Raw genomic sequence first — 15,856 nt, 5'->3', positions numbered from 1 at the left:
TAATTCATTTTTGCTTTTAATTCCCTTGCCTTTGGGGATGTGTCAAGTAAGAGATTGCTACGGCTGAGGTCAGAGAGGTCTTTTCCTGCTTTCTCCTCTAGGGTTTTGATGGTTTCCTGTCTCACATTCAGGTCCTTTATCCATTTTGAGTTTATTTTTGTGAATGTACACCACATCTTCTTTATCCATTCATCAGTTGATGGACATTGGCGCTCTCTCCATAGTCTGGAAGAAGAAGAAAATCTTGTCATTTGCAACGACTTCGATGTTGTCCGTATTTTCAAATTACCAGTTTTGGGTTTTGTGGATTTTCTCATTCTTCTATTCCCTATTTTATTTATTTCCACTCTAATATTCACTATTCTCTTTTCCCTCCTGCTTTTGGTCTAGTTTGTGATTCTTCTGGTTTCTTAAAATGGAAGTTTAAATTATTTGAGATCTTTCTTCCTTTTGAATGTAGGCATTTGCCATTCTAAATTCCCTTCTGAGAATTGCTTTCACTGCATCCCGTATGTTTTGGTATGATATGTTTTTTCTTTCATTGATCCCATAGTATTTCCAATTTACTCTGTGATTTCTTCTTTGACCCATTAGTTATTGAGGAGTGTATTGTTTAATTTCTACATGTTTCTGAATTTTGCAAATTTCCTTCTGTTATTGATTTCAAATTTTATTCCATTGTGACAAGAGAACATACTTCCTTTGACTTAAATGTTTCTGAATTATTGATACTTGTTTTGTGGCCTAACATTGTTAAACTTGGAGAATATCCCACATGTACTTGTATTATTGGGTAGAGTGTTCTATAGATGTCTAGTAATTCTAGTTGATTTATAGTATTGTACAAGTCTTATGTTTCCTTGCTGATCTTCTGCCTAGTTGTTCTGTCCACTATTGAAAGTGAGGTATTGAAGCCTCCAGTTACAATTGTTGAACTATCTGTCTCTCCCTTTAGTTCCATCAGGTTTTTCTGCATGCATTTTGGGGCTTTGTTGTTAGGCATACACACACACACACACACACACACACACACACACACACACACACACATATTTCTTTGTTTCTAATGTTTATTTATTTTTGAGAGACAGAGCTTGAGTAGGGGCAGAGAGAGAGAGAGGGAGACACAGAATCTGAAGCAGGCTCCAGGCTCTGAGCTGTCAGCACAGAGTCTGACGCGGGGCTCAAGCCCACAAACCATGAGATCATGACCTGAGCCAAAGTTGGACACTTAACTGACTGAGCCCCCCAGGCAACCCTAGTTCTTGAGTTCTTTCTCTAGTCTTTCCTGAGTGTGTGCACACCTGTGAGCAGGTGAGGAGCTTCTAGATTCCCTGGGATATGTCAGAACTTTTCAAAGCCCTACTTCCCCAAAACATCTCATTCTTCAGCCTTTTCTCCCAAGTTTTTTTTTAATAAGTTTACTGGTGTGCCAACTGTTATCCATTACCTCAGGTATCAATAACTAAAAATTTTCCTATAAATATTTTCATCAAATATCCCCCCTGCCCTCTCATGTCAGCTTTAGTGCTGACACAATTTGATTTAGGTGAGAAAAGACAAGCCTTTTGAGTGGGTTTTTCAGAGAGCCCACACAGATTAACAAATGATAATTATTTGAAAATTATGTCTTTTTGCAATCCTCTGGTACCACTACTAGTATTTTTACTGGGAGTGCTAGCAGTTATTTTCAAGTTTACCACTGAGCTGAGAAGCAGGGTATGGGACTAAGGCAACCTAAAATGCCCTGAAAATCACCATTCTTATCAATAGTTAATGTTAAAATATATATATAAGTACAGCTCAATTGCCATAGGCTTTTGGTTAATTTCCAGATTCTGAAAAGTTTGATTCTGACAGTTCTTTTCAGATTTTTAGTTGTTTTTATGGAAGAGCTGACTTTTAGAGTTCCTTATTCCACCACTTTCACTGTCATAATCATCTACTGATAGTTTTAATATCTATACCAATTTCAGTAAAATGTATTGAAGTTTATGGAAAACATATTCATTTGAAAGTATATTTGGATTATTTATGCTTCTGTTAGGAGAATACTGATAGACATTAAGAAGATTTAAGGAATATTTTGGTACCTAATAGATTAACAATTTTTAATGAAGTCTAACAGTGTTGTACCTTCATACCCCTGCTTTTAAATTTATGTTCACGTAATTTCTTTCAATTACTATATGAGATTATTTGGCTCAATGCCCATTGCTAAAGCACACAAGAAGACAAACATTGCTTTTTCTCATTTATGATTTTATTCATGCATTTATTTACCAGTTATTTATTAAGCACTTAGTCCATCAGGCATAGCTAAAGGTGCAGAATATTGGAAGGTAACATATGCTGAATGATGACATGATTTTAATTTATCAACAGATGACTTAAGAAGCAATTGGACTTAATAGTATTGCCAGGAAAAGGTGCATTGCCTTACCTTATGACCTATAAGGATTCCTTGGCGGATCTTACTCTTTTAACTATCAAATATACAGAACCTTGCTGTCAGTACCAAAAGCTACTCTGTCTAGTGAAAGGACAGATATCATATTAGCTGGGATGTACAGTCATTCCCAGGCTGTGCCAATAGTGGACCCACTTACCCACATTGTTTGTAACTTAAACCTCTATGCTCATTCTGGATTCCTCTCCCTACTTCCATCTTTAAATCCCAACTGGGGATAAGAACCCTGAATTTCATCCCTAGATTTTCTTCTCAGACATTAACCTTTACTCCATTTTCCAGAATGACTCATCACTCAGAATCTGGTCTTTGAATCTTTGGGATTCATGGGAGCTGTTCTAAAATCAAAGATGTAGTAATTGAAAGCAGTGGGTTCTAGAGTAAGACAACCCAGTGCCAGTATTAACTCCACTATGTACTGCTGTGTAACTTTGGACAGCTACTTAACTTACCCTTATAGGAGGTTGAGACAACTGTAAAATGAATATAACAAAGTACCTACACTAGAGATGTGAGAATTAAATAGAAAAATGAATACAAATCACTGAACACAGTGCCTGGCACATAATAAGTATTCCATTTATATTGGTTATTTTTATTATTCTTGTTATCATTGCTTCATTGTGACTCTTGGGCTTGCCTTTCTGGCTTTTTTTTTTATTACCTTCAAGAAATTGGTGTAAATTGTAATAAAATTAAGGCAGTATAGAAGCGATGTTACCAAGATGTTGACATAGGTGGTTCCTGACTTCACTTCCCCCTTGCAAGAACAACTACTAACATCTATTTTTAAAAAAGACAACACTGAAAGAATCCTAGAACATGGGGGTGAGGCTGAAGCACTCCCCTGCACCTCAGACCAAGACAAACTTCATTAGAAGGAAGGAGAAGTGGTTACACATTAACCACATTGCCCCCTCCCTAAGACAGCACAGCCCCAAGTGGAGAGGTCTCCCTGAGCCTCAGGTTCCTCCAGTGGATGAAGAGAACCCAGGGGGAGACAACCAATCTCCCCCAGCCTTGTGGGTCACTTTATAGGAGCTCTCCTCTAGTCTTGAATCACAAGTATTGCAAGGGATTCTTTGGGGCCCAGGAACTGGGAATCTTACTGTAATGATGAAGGAGTAAGGCAATTACAACAACCAGCACATAGAACTTGGGAGACTGAGTTCATACCTGCAGTGCCCAAGTTGTAATCCTAACCAGCAGTTTTGCTCATCTGCAGAACTAAGTTGGGGGTGCACTCTGACCAGGGAACTTGGCAGGGTCCAGATTTGCCTGATTTGGATCCTCAAATGAGGAGTTTTGCCAGGCCTAGAGATTGGTTTGCTTTTACCCAGGCAGGGTGCTGAGTCACAGCCTCACTTTCTGTGGGGAGTGCCTTCATCCCCATCTGATCAGAAAGGCTGTTGACAACTCCTGAAAGCTGTGTAGCCCAGTGGCACTCGAGCCAAGAAGTAGACAGGCAGAGCTGATCACCTGCAGAGCAATGCCAGTACCAGGCATGGAGGCTTCCTGTGTTGTGCACAGGCAGGCATATTAATTGAAAGGAAAGGCTAAGGGTAGTACCTGGCCTCTCTCAACTAGAGTCTGTTTGGGAAATTGAGAGGAGCCTGGATCATCCACTCCCATTCCCACCTGTCTCAGCAAGGGGGCTGAGATATAACCCCACCCCTTGTGGAGAAAGTTCTCCAGCCCCATCTGACCAGAGGGCCAGCAACAACTTGAAGCTGTGCAGCCTAGCACCGTTTGAGCAGAGAGAAGAGAAGACAGAGACAATTGTTTGCAGAGTAAATCCAGTAGCCCTGTTTGGCCGGGGAGCTTGGGGAGCTTAGGTTGACTTAAGACAACAAAGAAATGCAACATGGATGGAACTGGAGAGTGTGATGCTAAGTGAAATAAGCCATACAGAGAAAGACAGATACCATATGGTTTCACTCTTATGTGGATCCTGAGAAACATAACAGAAACCCATGGGGGAGGGGAAGGAAAAAAAAAAAAAAAAAAAAAAAAAAAAGAGGTTAGAGTGGGAGAGAGCCAAAGCATAAGAGACTGTTAAAAACTGAGAACAAACTGAGGGTTGATGGGGGGTGGGAGGGAGGGCAGGGTGGGTAATGGGTATTGAGGAGGGCACCTTTTGGGATGAGCACTGGGTGTTGTATGGAAACCAATTTGACAGTAAATTTCATATATTAAAAAATAAAAAAAAAAAAAAGGTATTTAAAAAAAAAAAAAAAAAAAAAAAGAAATGTACTAGTTTTAGAGCTACTCCCCCTACTGTGTCTGTTCAGGAAATCTAATTCATAGACCTGCTCATCACTAAATATAGCATTCAGCCTGTCCTACCAAGGAAGCTAACCAGAGCACACAGAAGTTGCCTAGTACATTCAATAGCCCTCTGTACAGTGGCACTTGAACAGGGAACATACCCTGAAACTTCTATCATCTGTGGAGCAAAACCAGTGGCCTTACATAACCAGGGAATTCAGTGCACACTCAGGCTTGATTTGGGCCCCCAAAAGAGCTGTATAAGCCCTGAGCCCTGGTCTGCTGCTCTGCCAGGTCAGGGAAGCTAATTCATAAACCCATCTACCACTGAATACAATGCCCAGTCCTGACCATTTAGTAAGCCTGACCAGAAAATTCAGACAACTGCAGAGCCCATTCTACACCCCTTGACTGGGTAGGAAACCAAGCCAATGGTCCCATTCAGCTGTTCTCAGCCAGTGGCACAGACCCTCTTGCTTGTCCTCAGAGCCCAGACAGTGGCTTTACCCCCAAATAGGCCATAATAGGAGGCCCCACTTGCTCAAAAACATCATCAGCAGATACACCCAAACTTAGTTGACTGGTGAAAAACTGTTTTTGCCAAAGCAAACCTGTAAAGTCTGGAATAGGAATCCCACTACTCAAAGGCACAGGTACCAAAGAAAGGAATCAAGGATCATGAAAAATCAGGTAAATATAACACCATCAAAGGAAACTAGTAAAGTTCTAATAACTGATCCTAAAGAAATGGAGATCTATGAATGGTCAAAGAATTTGGAATAATCTCTTTAAGGAAGTTTAGTGAACTAAAAGAAAACCTAAACAAACAAAATTAGGAAAACAACACATGAACAAAATGAGAAATTTGACAAGGAAATAGCAACCATCAAAAAATCCAAACAGAAAGCTTAGAGTTGAAAATACAGTAACTGAACTGAAGAATTCAATAGAGAGTTCAAAAGTAGACTCAACCATGTAGGAGAAAGAATCAGCAACCTGGAGGATAGGACATTGGAAATTATCCAGTCAGAGGAGCAAAAAGAAAAAAGAATGAATAAGTGAAGAAAAACTGCATTCACTTTCTCAGGGAAGACTTTCATACTCCTGAGTCCAAAATTAGCTTCTTTGTTATAAATTCTCATGGAGCAATGCTTTTTTTCCCCAAAATATTTTATCTCATTGGTAATTATATACTAATTTTTATCAACATTTGATTCATTTCTGTTTCCTGCATTATATCTCAAGTTACATGAGGTCAGTGACAATGATTTCCTTATAGATACTGGCACAGTACCTAGGACAAGAATGAATGAAGGAATGAAGCATTCACTTTCGTTTAAATGATTAATATGAACTCTATACTCAAGTCAGTCTATTTTACTCACCACAGTCTCCCTTATTTTGCTTGTCATTCTGTATATATCTTTTAACCTTACTAAGTCTAACTCTTTATAAGGTAAGATTTTTAAGTGGTACAAATTACATGTATTCAGGTAGTTACAGATATATAGATAGATATTTATATTCATTTTCTCATAGTATAATATAAATAAGTATCCAATACAAATAGGCATTGAATGAATTAATGGAAAGAAAAGTCATTGATCATAATGATTGTAGTGCCCAGGAACAAATGAAGTTGCATGAAGAACTGGGAGGACCAAGTAGATTTTCCACGGGAGAAGGGAGGATATGCCCCTGACCTGAAAGATAACTGACATAGCCTCATATACTCTTCTTTTTAGTGGAAGGTTTTAGAATTCAGGAAACAAATTAGTACTGATAGAGATTAATTTCAGTTTATCTTGTGAGCTTGAATCATCACTTTGCCTTGTAAATATTTACAATTCTTCTATTAGCTATGCATTCCCCTGACATTTACACTTTATTCATAAGCAGCCTCTGTTTTGACCTATAATTGCTAATAAAGATGGATAAGAGCACCACAGATTGAGGTTGCCATAGATCACTATGGAAATGACACACTTTCCTGCTTCTTGTGAACATAACATTTGTCTCATGTTGGTCTACTCTGAGAACTCACCTCTTCAGAGATGGAGGATGATTTCCAGAATGTTCCATGTGAAATTGAATGCAATAGAAAAATCAAGTCCCTGCTGCCCTGTGAACCAGGATATTTGGTACCTCATCAACAAGGATAAATTCAGCACTTTCATGAAGCACAGAAACCCAGGTGCTAATGTATAAAACTAGCTCACTCTGATTTTGTGGTATTCTGAGGGGCTAAGGAAGGGCTAGATTTTGTCTGATTTCTCATCTAGTAGGCCAGCACTTTGCTAGGCTCTTGTCCCCAAAACACTAGAAGAACCAGGTGGCTTCCTTTTTGGGCATATTAATCTATTCTTAAAATAATTTTGAGAAATTGTCCTTTCAACATTTTTAACTTGTTACTTAATCTTGTAACTTAACCTTGTTACAAAAATGCACACATCAGTGTAAATAAAAACTAACATTTAAGCTGCATATGAGATTTTGAATACTCAAGACTCACATTCTCTATATTACATAACTGGCTCTATTTTCTCAGAGTTTTCCCTTTTTATCCCCTAACTACATTTTACCTGAAGGTCTTATAGCCATAAAAAAAATGCACTGTGTCCCAATCTGAAACTATGGTCTTTCTTTGGTGAGCTGTCCCTCTCTTTACTGGGTCAGTGAATGACTCCCCGTTCATCTAGGTGACAAAACCCTTGAGAAATGGTCCTGAAGAAGCTGAGAATATAATTAAAGAGACACATATACCACAGGCAAAATCATTTTGTTGACCAAACCATTTTTGAATTTGGTAAATATTAGCTAGAACTAATAAAAGTGCAGTGGAAGACAAGACATAATGCCTGACCTCAGGGAATTCATGGAATGTGAGAGGGAGAAAAGGAGAGTGAATTTCACAACCTGTGAGGGTTTTATGCTCTGATTGAACAACATCGGACCTACAAAGGGCCTCAGGGAAGGCCCTCAGGCCTCTCTCCCAAATTTACCTAAATGGCTCCTTGTAATCATTTTGGGTATGATGTTTAGGTTTCTTTCTCTTTCTCTCTCTCTCTCTCAATTAGGTTCTAATTTTTTGCTTATGTGTTCCTTAAAGTAATTTTGAGAAATTGTCCCTTCAACATTTTTAACTTGGTATCTAAATTTTTTGTAAGATAAAACAGATGCAAAGGTGTAATTTTCAGCATATTACAGACATTAACATGTTAAAATAAAATAGTTGTTAACACTCTTTTAAATGTATTCACTAGAATTTAAATGTCACAGAATCTAAACACAGTCACCCATATGCACATACACACATGCACACACTCTTACACATACACTTGGAAGCGTGCACACGCGTACACACACACACACACACACACACACACACACACACACACACACACATATTCCTTGGAGAGTCTCCTTGTATTCATACCCCAGCTAACTTTGAAGAATGCCATTCTATAGGCCTTTTTCTCTGATGCCTTATGTATTTTTTTGTGACGCCCAGTAACTGTGTCCCAAAACTTGGCTAAACACTTTACATGTATCACCTCATTCAAACCTAACAACCCTCTGAGGTCAGTACTGTTATCTGCATTTTACTTATGAATAAAATGAGGTTAAGAGAAAGGGTTTGAATCCAGGTCTTTCTGACTTCATACCCTACATTCTTAACTGCTACTTTATACTTAAAATGCACTGCAACAGAGGGATTTTAGTGTTAAAATCAATACTACCTGCTTTGCTTTTCTCCATAGTACTTGCCAATATCTAATAGGCTGCATAGTTTATTTAGCTATTTTTAGGCCTCCCTACTCCCCCAGCCCAGAATATAGGCTTCAAGAATGTAGGGATTTCATCTTTTTTCAGTGCACTTTTCTCAGTGCCTAAAACAGTGCTCAATAAATATTTGTTGAATAATGAACTAGACTTGTTGTTACGAAGTCAATAAGAATCTAAGAGAGTCTAGACATACTACATGCTACATGCTCTGATCAGCCTTCCTGGCTTCATTATAACTGGGTAACAGTATGTGTAGATCAACAATCTACTGGATTTGGAGTCAAGGATTTTTATGTGTCAGTCAGTACCAAAAAAAGAAGGATCTAATCACATACCTGAAGTGCTTGCTGAGCAGCAGTAGAATGGTGAACTATATTTACCTCATTCAAGTTACCAAAGAGAACACAATCAGGTAGCTTTGTTTTAGGGCTACGATAGGGATGCATCTTGAGCCACCACAGTCTACTATTCAGGGCTGGGAGTCTGGGTACATCAGGGCATCCTTGGAAATCTGGTGGCTAGAACCTCCCTGAAATCTCCCAGAGCTGAAGAGCCTTATTATAGTGTTTTGAAGCGTATTACTTTGTATAGTTTTCTTAGTGGTTGAATATATATATATACAACTCATCACATTCTACTGATATCAATGTTTTCCAATTTGAGTGAAGTGCAGAAACTTCATTTAGGTTTCCATATCCTCCCCACTTTTAAATATCATTGTCTTGAGTATCAGATAGTGTTATAATTTTTGTGCCAATTGTCATATATAATTTAGAAAATTTCTGGAGATAGTATATTGTATTTACCTACATTTCTGCCTTTCCATTGATCTTTCTTACTTCCTAATGATGCAAGATTTCTCCCTTTATTATTTCTTTTGTAATATGTCCTTTAGCCATTCTTGAAGAGTAAATCTGGCTAAGTGACAAATTCTTTTAGTTTTCCTTCATGTGAGAATGTCTTTATTTCCCCTTAATTCCTGCAGTATAGTTTCATCAAATACAGAATTTGCAGTTTACAGTAATTTTCTTTCAGCACTTGAAAAACAGTGTATCACTTCTTCTGGCCTCTGTTATTTCAGATGAGAAATCTGTTGTCTTTTGAATTGGCATCCCCCTATAGGTAATGTGTTGTTTCTTTCTGGCTGCTTTCAAGATATTTTCTTTGTCTTTAGTTTTCAGAAGTGTAATTACGATGTGTCTGGGCATGGATTTCTTTGAATTCATCCTATTTCTAATTCACTTAGGTGCTTGATCTGTGGATTTATATGTTTTGTTGTATTTGGGAAATTTTCAGTCATTATGTCTTTGAATATTCTTTCAGTCCCATTATCTTTCTCTTCTTCTAGGACACCAATGTTACAAATGTTGGATCTTTTGTTATGGTCTCACAGGTTCCTGAGGCCCTGCTTGTTTGTTTTTGGTTTATTTTCTCTCTGTTGTTCAGATTGGGTAAATTCTATGGATCTGTCCTCAACTTCACTGATTCTACCCTCTGTAAGCTGCACTCTGCTATTGAACTCATCAGTCATTTTTATTATTTCTATTATTTTTCAGTGCTATAATTTTCATTGGTTCTTTTTTACAATTCCTACCTCTTTTCCGAAATTTTCCCTTTTCACTTGTTTCAAGAGCATTTGTAATTGCTTGTTGAATTTTTCTTATGATGGCTACTTGTCAGATAATTCTAATCTCTGGTTCATCTCAGTGTGGAAATCAGAGGATTATCTTTTCTTATTCATGTTGAGATTTTCTTGTTTGTTTTATTTTTTTGTATGATAAATGATTTTAATTGTATCTGGACATTTTGGCTATTAAGTGAGGAGACTCTGGGTCCTACTTAAATTTTTTATTTTAACAGACCGTTACTCTGTTTAGATTTAACATATTGGTTATAGCCTACTTTTTATGGGCTGTGGTTCCAATGATAGTCTAATTTTCAGAGACTTGAGAGTACTATGTTGGTCTTCTTGGTTTCTCTCCTGCCTCTGGGACCCCCACTGGTACTTGTTGGTACTAGTTGAGAAAGTGAAGGAGCTTTCCGAGATGAGTGGTCTGGTGCCTTTAGGTGGAGGAAGGGAATCTCCAGCCTGCAGAGACAAGAAGCACTTTTGGGACTGGGTGCTTGTTGTGGCAGGAACCTGCTTGCTAATGTCCCCTGTCAAGTGGAGTCTCTGGGTTGGGAGAGGGGAGTCTCTGCCTGGTGGGAAAGTTCTTTGGTGGGTTATTGTTAGGGGAACATTTAGTTGGTTCCCCTTGCTATTTCCTCTAGGCTAGAATTATTGGCAGGACTCTTACTCAGTTTGGAGGAAGCATAAAGCTATTTGGCCGCCTTCTCTTGCTAGATTTGGTGTCAGGAAAGGCTGGGTCTGGGTTACTTTCTCTTGAATGCCATGCCACTGTGTTGTTCCCTTGGTCCTCTGGTCCCTAACTAATTCATCTTCCTCCTTCTACCTTTTAGTTGTCTCTTATGTTATTTCCAAAGCTTTTAGTCATGGTTGGCAAGAAGAAGCAGAGACAAACAAGTCTACATCATTTTGCTCAGATCAGAAGGTCTCTATGTAAGCTTATATAGGCCTAAAATCTCTCTAGACAGGTACACAAAAATTGCCTTCCCTGAGGAGGGAATCTGGAGAATATGAGGCAGGAGAGAAACTCTTTTTTGTATATGTGCTTGCATATTTTCATTTTAATCAGATGAATATATTATCTAGTCAAAAATAAAATGTAAAAGAAGAAGGAAATCTTCTAATTCAGATTTGCTTTCAGGGGCACAACCAAGAATTGCAACAGTGGTCAAGCAGTGTATGGATTCAATACTTTGTCATTTTATTAACTTTCACTGACTTTTTAAAAATTTTTTTAATGTTTATTTATTTTTTGAGACAGAGAGAGACACAGCATGAATGGGGGAGGGGCAGAGAGAGAGGGAGACAGAATCGGAAGCAGGCTCCAGGCTCTGAGCCATCAGCCCAGAGCCCGATGCGGGGCTCAAACTCACGGACCGCGAGATCGTGACCTGAGCTGAAGTCGGACCCTTAACCGACTGAGCCACCCAGACGCCCCAACTTTCACTGACTTTTAATTTCGCTGTATTGTGACTGCTTTGATCCCGATCTCTAAGTGTAAGAATAATGTTCTCAGTGGATTTTCAGCCTGCTCATACATTTTGAATAACTTGCAGAATACAAATGTGTAATTTAGATAGAAGTAGATGCTTTTGGCAGCATACTATCACCTTAATCAGCTGAAAAAAATGATATTTGTATGACATTAAAACAAAATTAATAGCAAGACGCTGATTACATGAAAAGACTTTAGGTTGTAATTATTAAACTTGCAAACAACTCAGCATAATTAGTGCCTTAATTAGGATATGACCTGAAATTTTAGCTTACAAAATTAATTGAGGCAATTAAAAGTCACATTTGTAAAGTAAAGTGGGTTTTAAAGTTTACAAGGTAGTTAGATATCACTTTTTTTCTCATTTTGGGAAGCATCTTTAGAGGTAGTAAGCTTGCCGTGCAATTGCTTTGATTCCAAGCCCCCACCTCCAACATGGTGTCTCAGCCTGAAGCCTTAAGGGTCAAGTTTAGCAACTCTCAGCTATGGGTTTCCACCCACAGGAGGCTGAGCAGCTCCTAGGCACACTCCTAAATAACTCTGGGGAGCAGTGAAACAGTGAAGACTTACTGTCTGCAGCACCCTAAGTGAAATGTAAACTAGAAGATTGATATTGACTTTGATTAAACTCCTTGACCATTTTCATGTAACTATTTGGATACAAATGGCAATTTCACCTCTGTCATTTATTCTCCAGCACATGCTTCTTGAAGGCATTTCAGGTACCACAGTTTAGCACATGGTGAAGGTTCCAATCCAAAGCCAAAGAATTTCCCATCAGTAGGTAAAAACAGTGAAATCAATAAATATTGGTGGGCTAGTGATTTGCGAAAAAATAAATCTAGACTCCTACCTTCATTACTTACATCAAAATAAACTCCAAATGGGTCAAAGATTTAATATAAAAATGTTATAAATGTACTGGAATAAGACATGGGTTAGTATTTTTATTGTAATTGAGAGTGGCTTTTTAAACATGACAAATAAAACAAAATCCATAAAGGAAATTTGCCTACTTAAAAATTCTAAACTGCAATATGTCAAATAAAGTACAATAAGTTTTAAAAACCTAATTCAAAGTCAAATCAAGAGAAACTTTCTTTTATATTTTCATTTATTTTTTTTCTCTCTAAAGGCAGATCTTTATTCCTCAATAAGAAAATAATGAAATACTTGGAAATAGGCATCATGATTTGCGTACAGGGATATTAAGTATGGGGAAAATTCAAAGAACTTAAACTTCAAAAAATATCTCATAAAATAATTACAGAATAGCCATAGGCTGCGGTCATTAAAAAAATCAATATTTAATAATACCAAGATATTTTCATGATAGAACCTTGGAAAAGATAGAGAGTATCAATGAATCCAATCTGATTTTTTCTAGACAAAAAAAAAACAAACGAGAAAAAAACAAAATATCAATAATTACTGCTAGAGATAGAATTATGGATAAATGTTATTGTCTTCATTTTGAGTAATTTCCAAATTTTGTGCTGTAAGTAAACTATTTTGTAATCAACACTTTTTTTTTTATTCCTTGGAGCTTTAAAGAAAAACATATTTGAGTTTTTCCCAAAAATAGCTAACTTGGAACAAGATCAGGTATGAAAAATCAAAATTGAAGACTTGAAAAGTATACTGTATAATACAGGAATAGTGACAAGCCTCCCTCCTTGCTCCCCCCACTCCAGCTTTTTTAAAATTCCTCTACCAGATTCCATGATGGTCTATCATTTGGGTTAAGTTAAAACTCCTGGTCATTCTCCGTGACCTCTCTCTCTCTCTGACACTGCAGGCCTAGAACACAGGCTTCTGTTTCCTAAGGCCCCAAATCATGAGAGCATTCTTTTTAAAAGTCAGTGTCACACTTGTCTATTCATAACTGCCTATTTTGTAGAACAGGGAACATCAGGTTCAAAACACCGATGACTTGGTTTTGGCAAGAAGCTTATGTCTTTAATTGGGAGTACATGCCTATCACAAAATAACTATCACTAGTAGTATAAGAAATGTCATCACTGAACTTCCTCTGTACCTGTAAGTTTTCTTTATTTCTTCATTTGATGCTCCCTTTTGCAGACCAAGAACTTCATATAGAGCTTCTCCAGATGTAGACATAGTCCGCTGTCTTTGGTTAGGTATGTTACATGCCATTTTCTCAGGCTGCAAAACAAAGAGGGGAAATAGCCATGAAGGTTATGCATACTGGATCCCACTCTCTAAAGAAAAGATAGTTTATTTTTAACCTTTTGTAAAATGACAATCTGAAATACATTTTTGTGCCAGCCACAAAAGAAGAGGAGAAAAGGGTTAGGAGAGCCAAAAGTGGAGCTTCAAGTCAGGGTGTTAAAGGTTATAGGCAGCCATGCAAATGGAATATGGCTTTGTCCACATGGTTAGAAATGTAATCTAAATACCCAGCTAGTTCAGAATTGTTGAAAATGAATCCTCACAGGTCAGGCATATGTAGATTTTTTTGTTTGCCAGAATTTGCATAGCTCCTTTTATGTATGTTTTCCCGATTTGGCTAGGCAATGGAAATAATCTTCCATTTTACAATAAAAGACAACTTTTATAAATATCAGGGGGAAAAAATCATCTGAGTGCCAGGTTAGAACTTCTCTGCAGCTATGGATGCCAAAGACCCCACAGTGCTCATGGGTTTTGCACTTGAGATAGATCCTTTCCCTATGGTTTATAAAGAAGGGGCTGGGCTATCTGACCCAAGGAGCCATCTACCTGCCGTGCTTTGGCTCTAGGGAAGGTGAAGAGAAGCAAGCATACCTGGAGGCATTACCTGTATCCACCACTTAATCTCTCTAAACCTTCATTTATAAAAGGATAATAAAGCCCACATCACAGGATAGAAAAAGATAACTACTTTTATTAAAAGCAGCCCAGTATGTAATTCTGAGAGTGCACTGTAGTCGATTTGGCCTGGCCATGACCAGCTGCATGACCTTCCCTATCTGTAAACTGGAGATAGGAATGTGCCTAAAATCATGGAGTTGCTGTAATAATTCAGTGTATTCATATATTAAGAAACAAAGACATAAACCATTGTTCATAGCACCATTGTTCATAATAGCCAAAAGGTAGAGACAATCCAAATGTCCATCAACAGGTGAATGAAAATATGGTACATACACAAAATGGAATATTATTCAGCCATAAAAAGAAATGGAATTTTGACACATGCCACAGCACAGATGAACCTTGAAAACATTATACTAAGTGAACTAAATCAGTTACAAAAGGACAAATATTGTATAATTCCTCATATATGAGATATCTTGAATAAGTAAATTTATAGAGACACAAAGTAGAATAAAGGTTATTAGGGGCTGGGGGACATGGGGAATTAGTATTTAATGGGCATAGAGTTTCTGTTTGGGATGATGAAGAAGTTCTGGAAATAGTAGTGATGATTAGAAAACACTGTGATTGTACTTGATGTCACTAAATAGTACCCTTAAAAACAGTTCAAAGAGTAAATGTTAAATTTTGCCACAAAAAACAAAATAAGGAAAATAAAAGCTACTTAGATTGTAAGCTCCCCTGACTAGAAGTTCCTTGAAAATCATTGTCCATTTCTTGGCGTTGGGCCTTGTACAGCAAGTGCTGTAAGAGTGAATGCCCCTACCCCACTTGTGCTCTCTCTCAAGAAAATAAACTTAAAAAAAAAAAGAAAAAAGAAAAGGAAGACCGAGGCAAAAATCTTGCCTAGAGGCACCAAGGACAAATGCTTGTTTTGTGGCACAGCTCATTGTTCCTTCCTCAATTAGCAACCTATGAAAAGAGTGTCCCTAGAGGCCAGAAGGAGCCTCATCCCAAATTCCTGGTTCACCCAAGGACCTTCACCAAGAGGAAAAGGAATCCTTACTATGCGAGCTACAAAACAAAATCTAACTGATGCTCATACTGACTAGCAGCCATTCAGTAAATTATAGCACTTATTTTCATTGCTGTGCTAGTTAACCTTTCTTGTCTACCCATTACAACTTCCTAGGGAGTAAGCAATTCAAGACTTGGGGTATGCCATTCATCTCTGTATTCCAGGCTGACAGGTCAGCCCTATCCTGCAACCACAGACCAGCTGATTATTCACAATTGAAGGAAGAATTGCCTGAGTAACTGACACCCTCCCTACTTCCTTCTCTGTCTCCTCTGTCCTACTGCCACCACACAGAGATATGCTCAGGATACT

At 37.9% G+C, this 15,856-nt stretch overlaps 1 protein-coding gene across 6 annotated transcripts in view; it reads right to left on the bottom strand.

Moving 5' to 3' along the window:
* DNAJC5B (DnaJ heat shock protein family (Hsp40) member C5 beta) overlaps positions 1-15,856 on the bottom strand; it is a 98,550-nt gene that overhangs the window by 56,567 nt on the left and 26,127 nt on the right. For all 6 annotated transcript variants that reach the window (XR_009603480.2, XR_009603481.2, XR_009603479.2 and 3 more), the window contains one exon: positions 13,685-13,812. Coding sequence is in view for 3 of the 6 variants with exons in the window: in XM_060610646.1 (XP_060466629.1) it covers positions 13,685-13,803 (119 nt within the window). In the remaining 3 variants the exon portion in view is untranslated. The remainder of the gene's footprint in view (positions 1-13,684; positions 13,813-15,856) is intronic.

This window comes from Panthera onca, chromosome F2 (assembly GCF_046562875.1).
Source record: "Panthera onca isolate mPanOnc1 chromosome F2, mPanOnc1 haplotype 2, whole genome shotgun sequence".
Classification (NCBI taxonomy): domain Eukaryota; kingdom Metazoa; phylum Chordata; class Mammalia; order Carnivora; family Felidae; genus Panthera; species Panthera onca.
The sequence above is the reverse complement of the archived record's forward strand: the minus strand, read 5'-3'. Positions and strand labels throughout refer to the sequence as shown.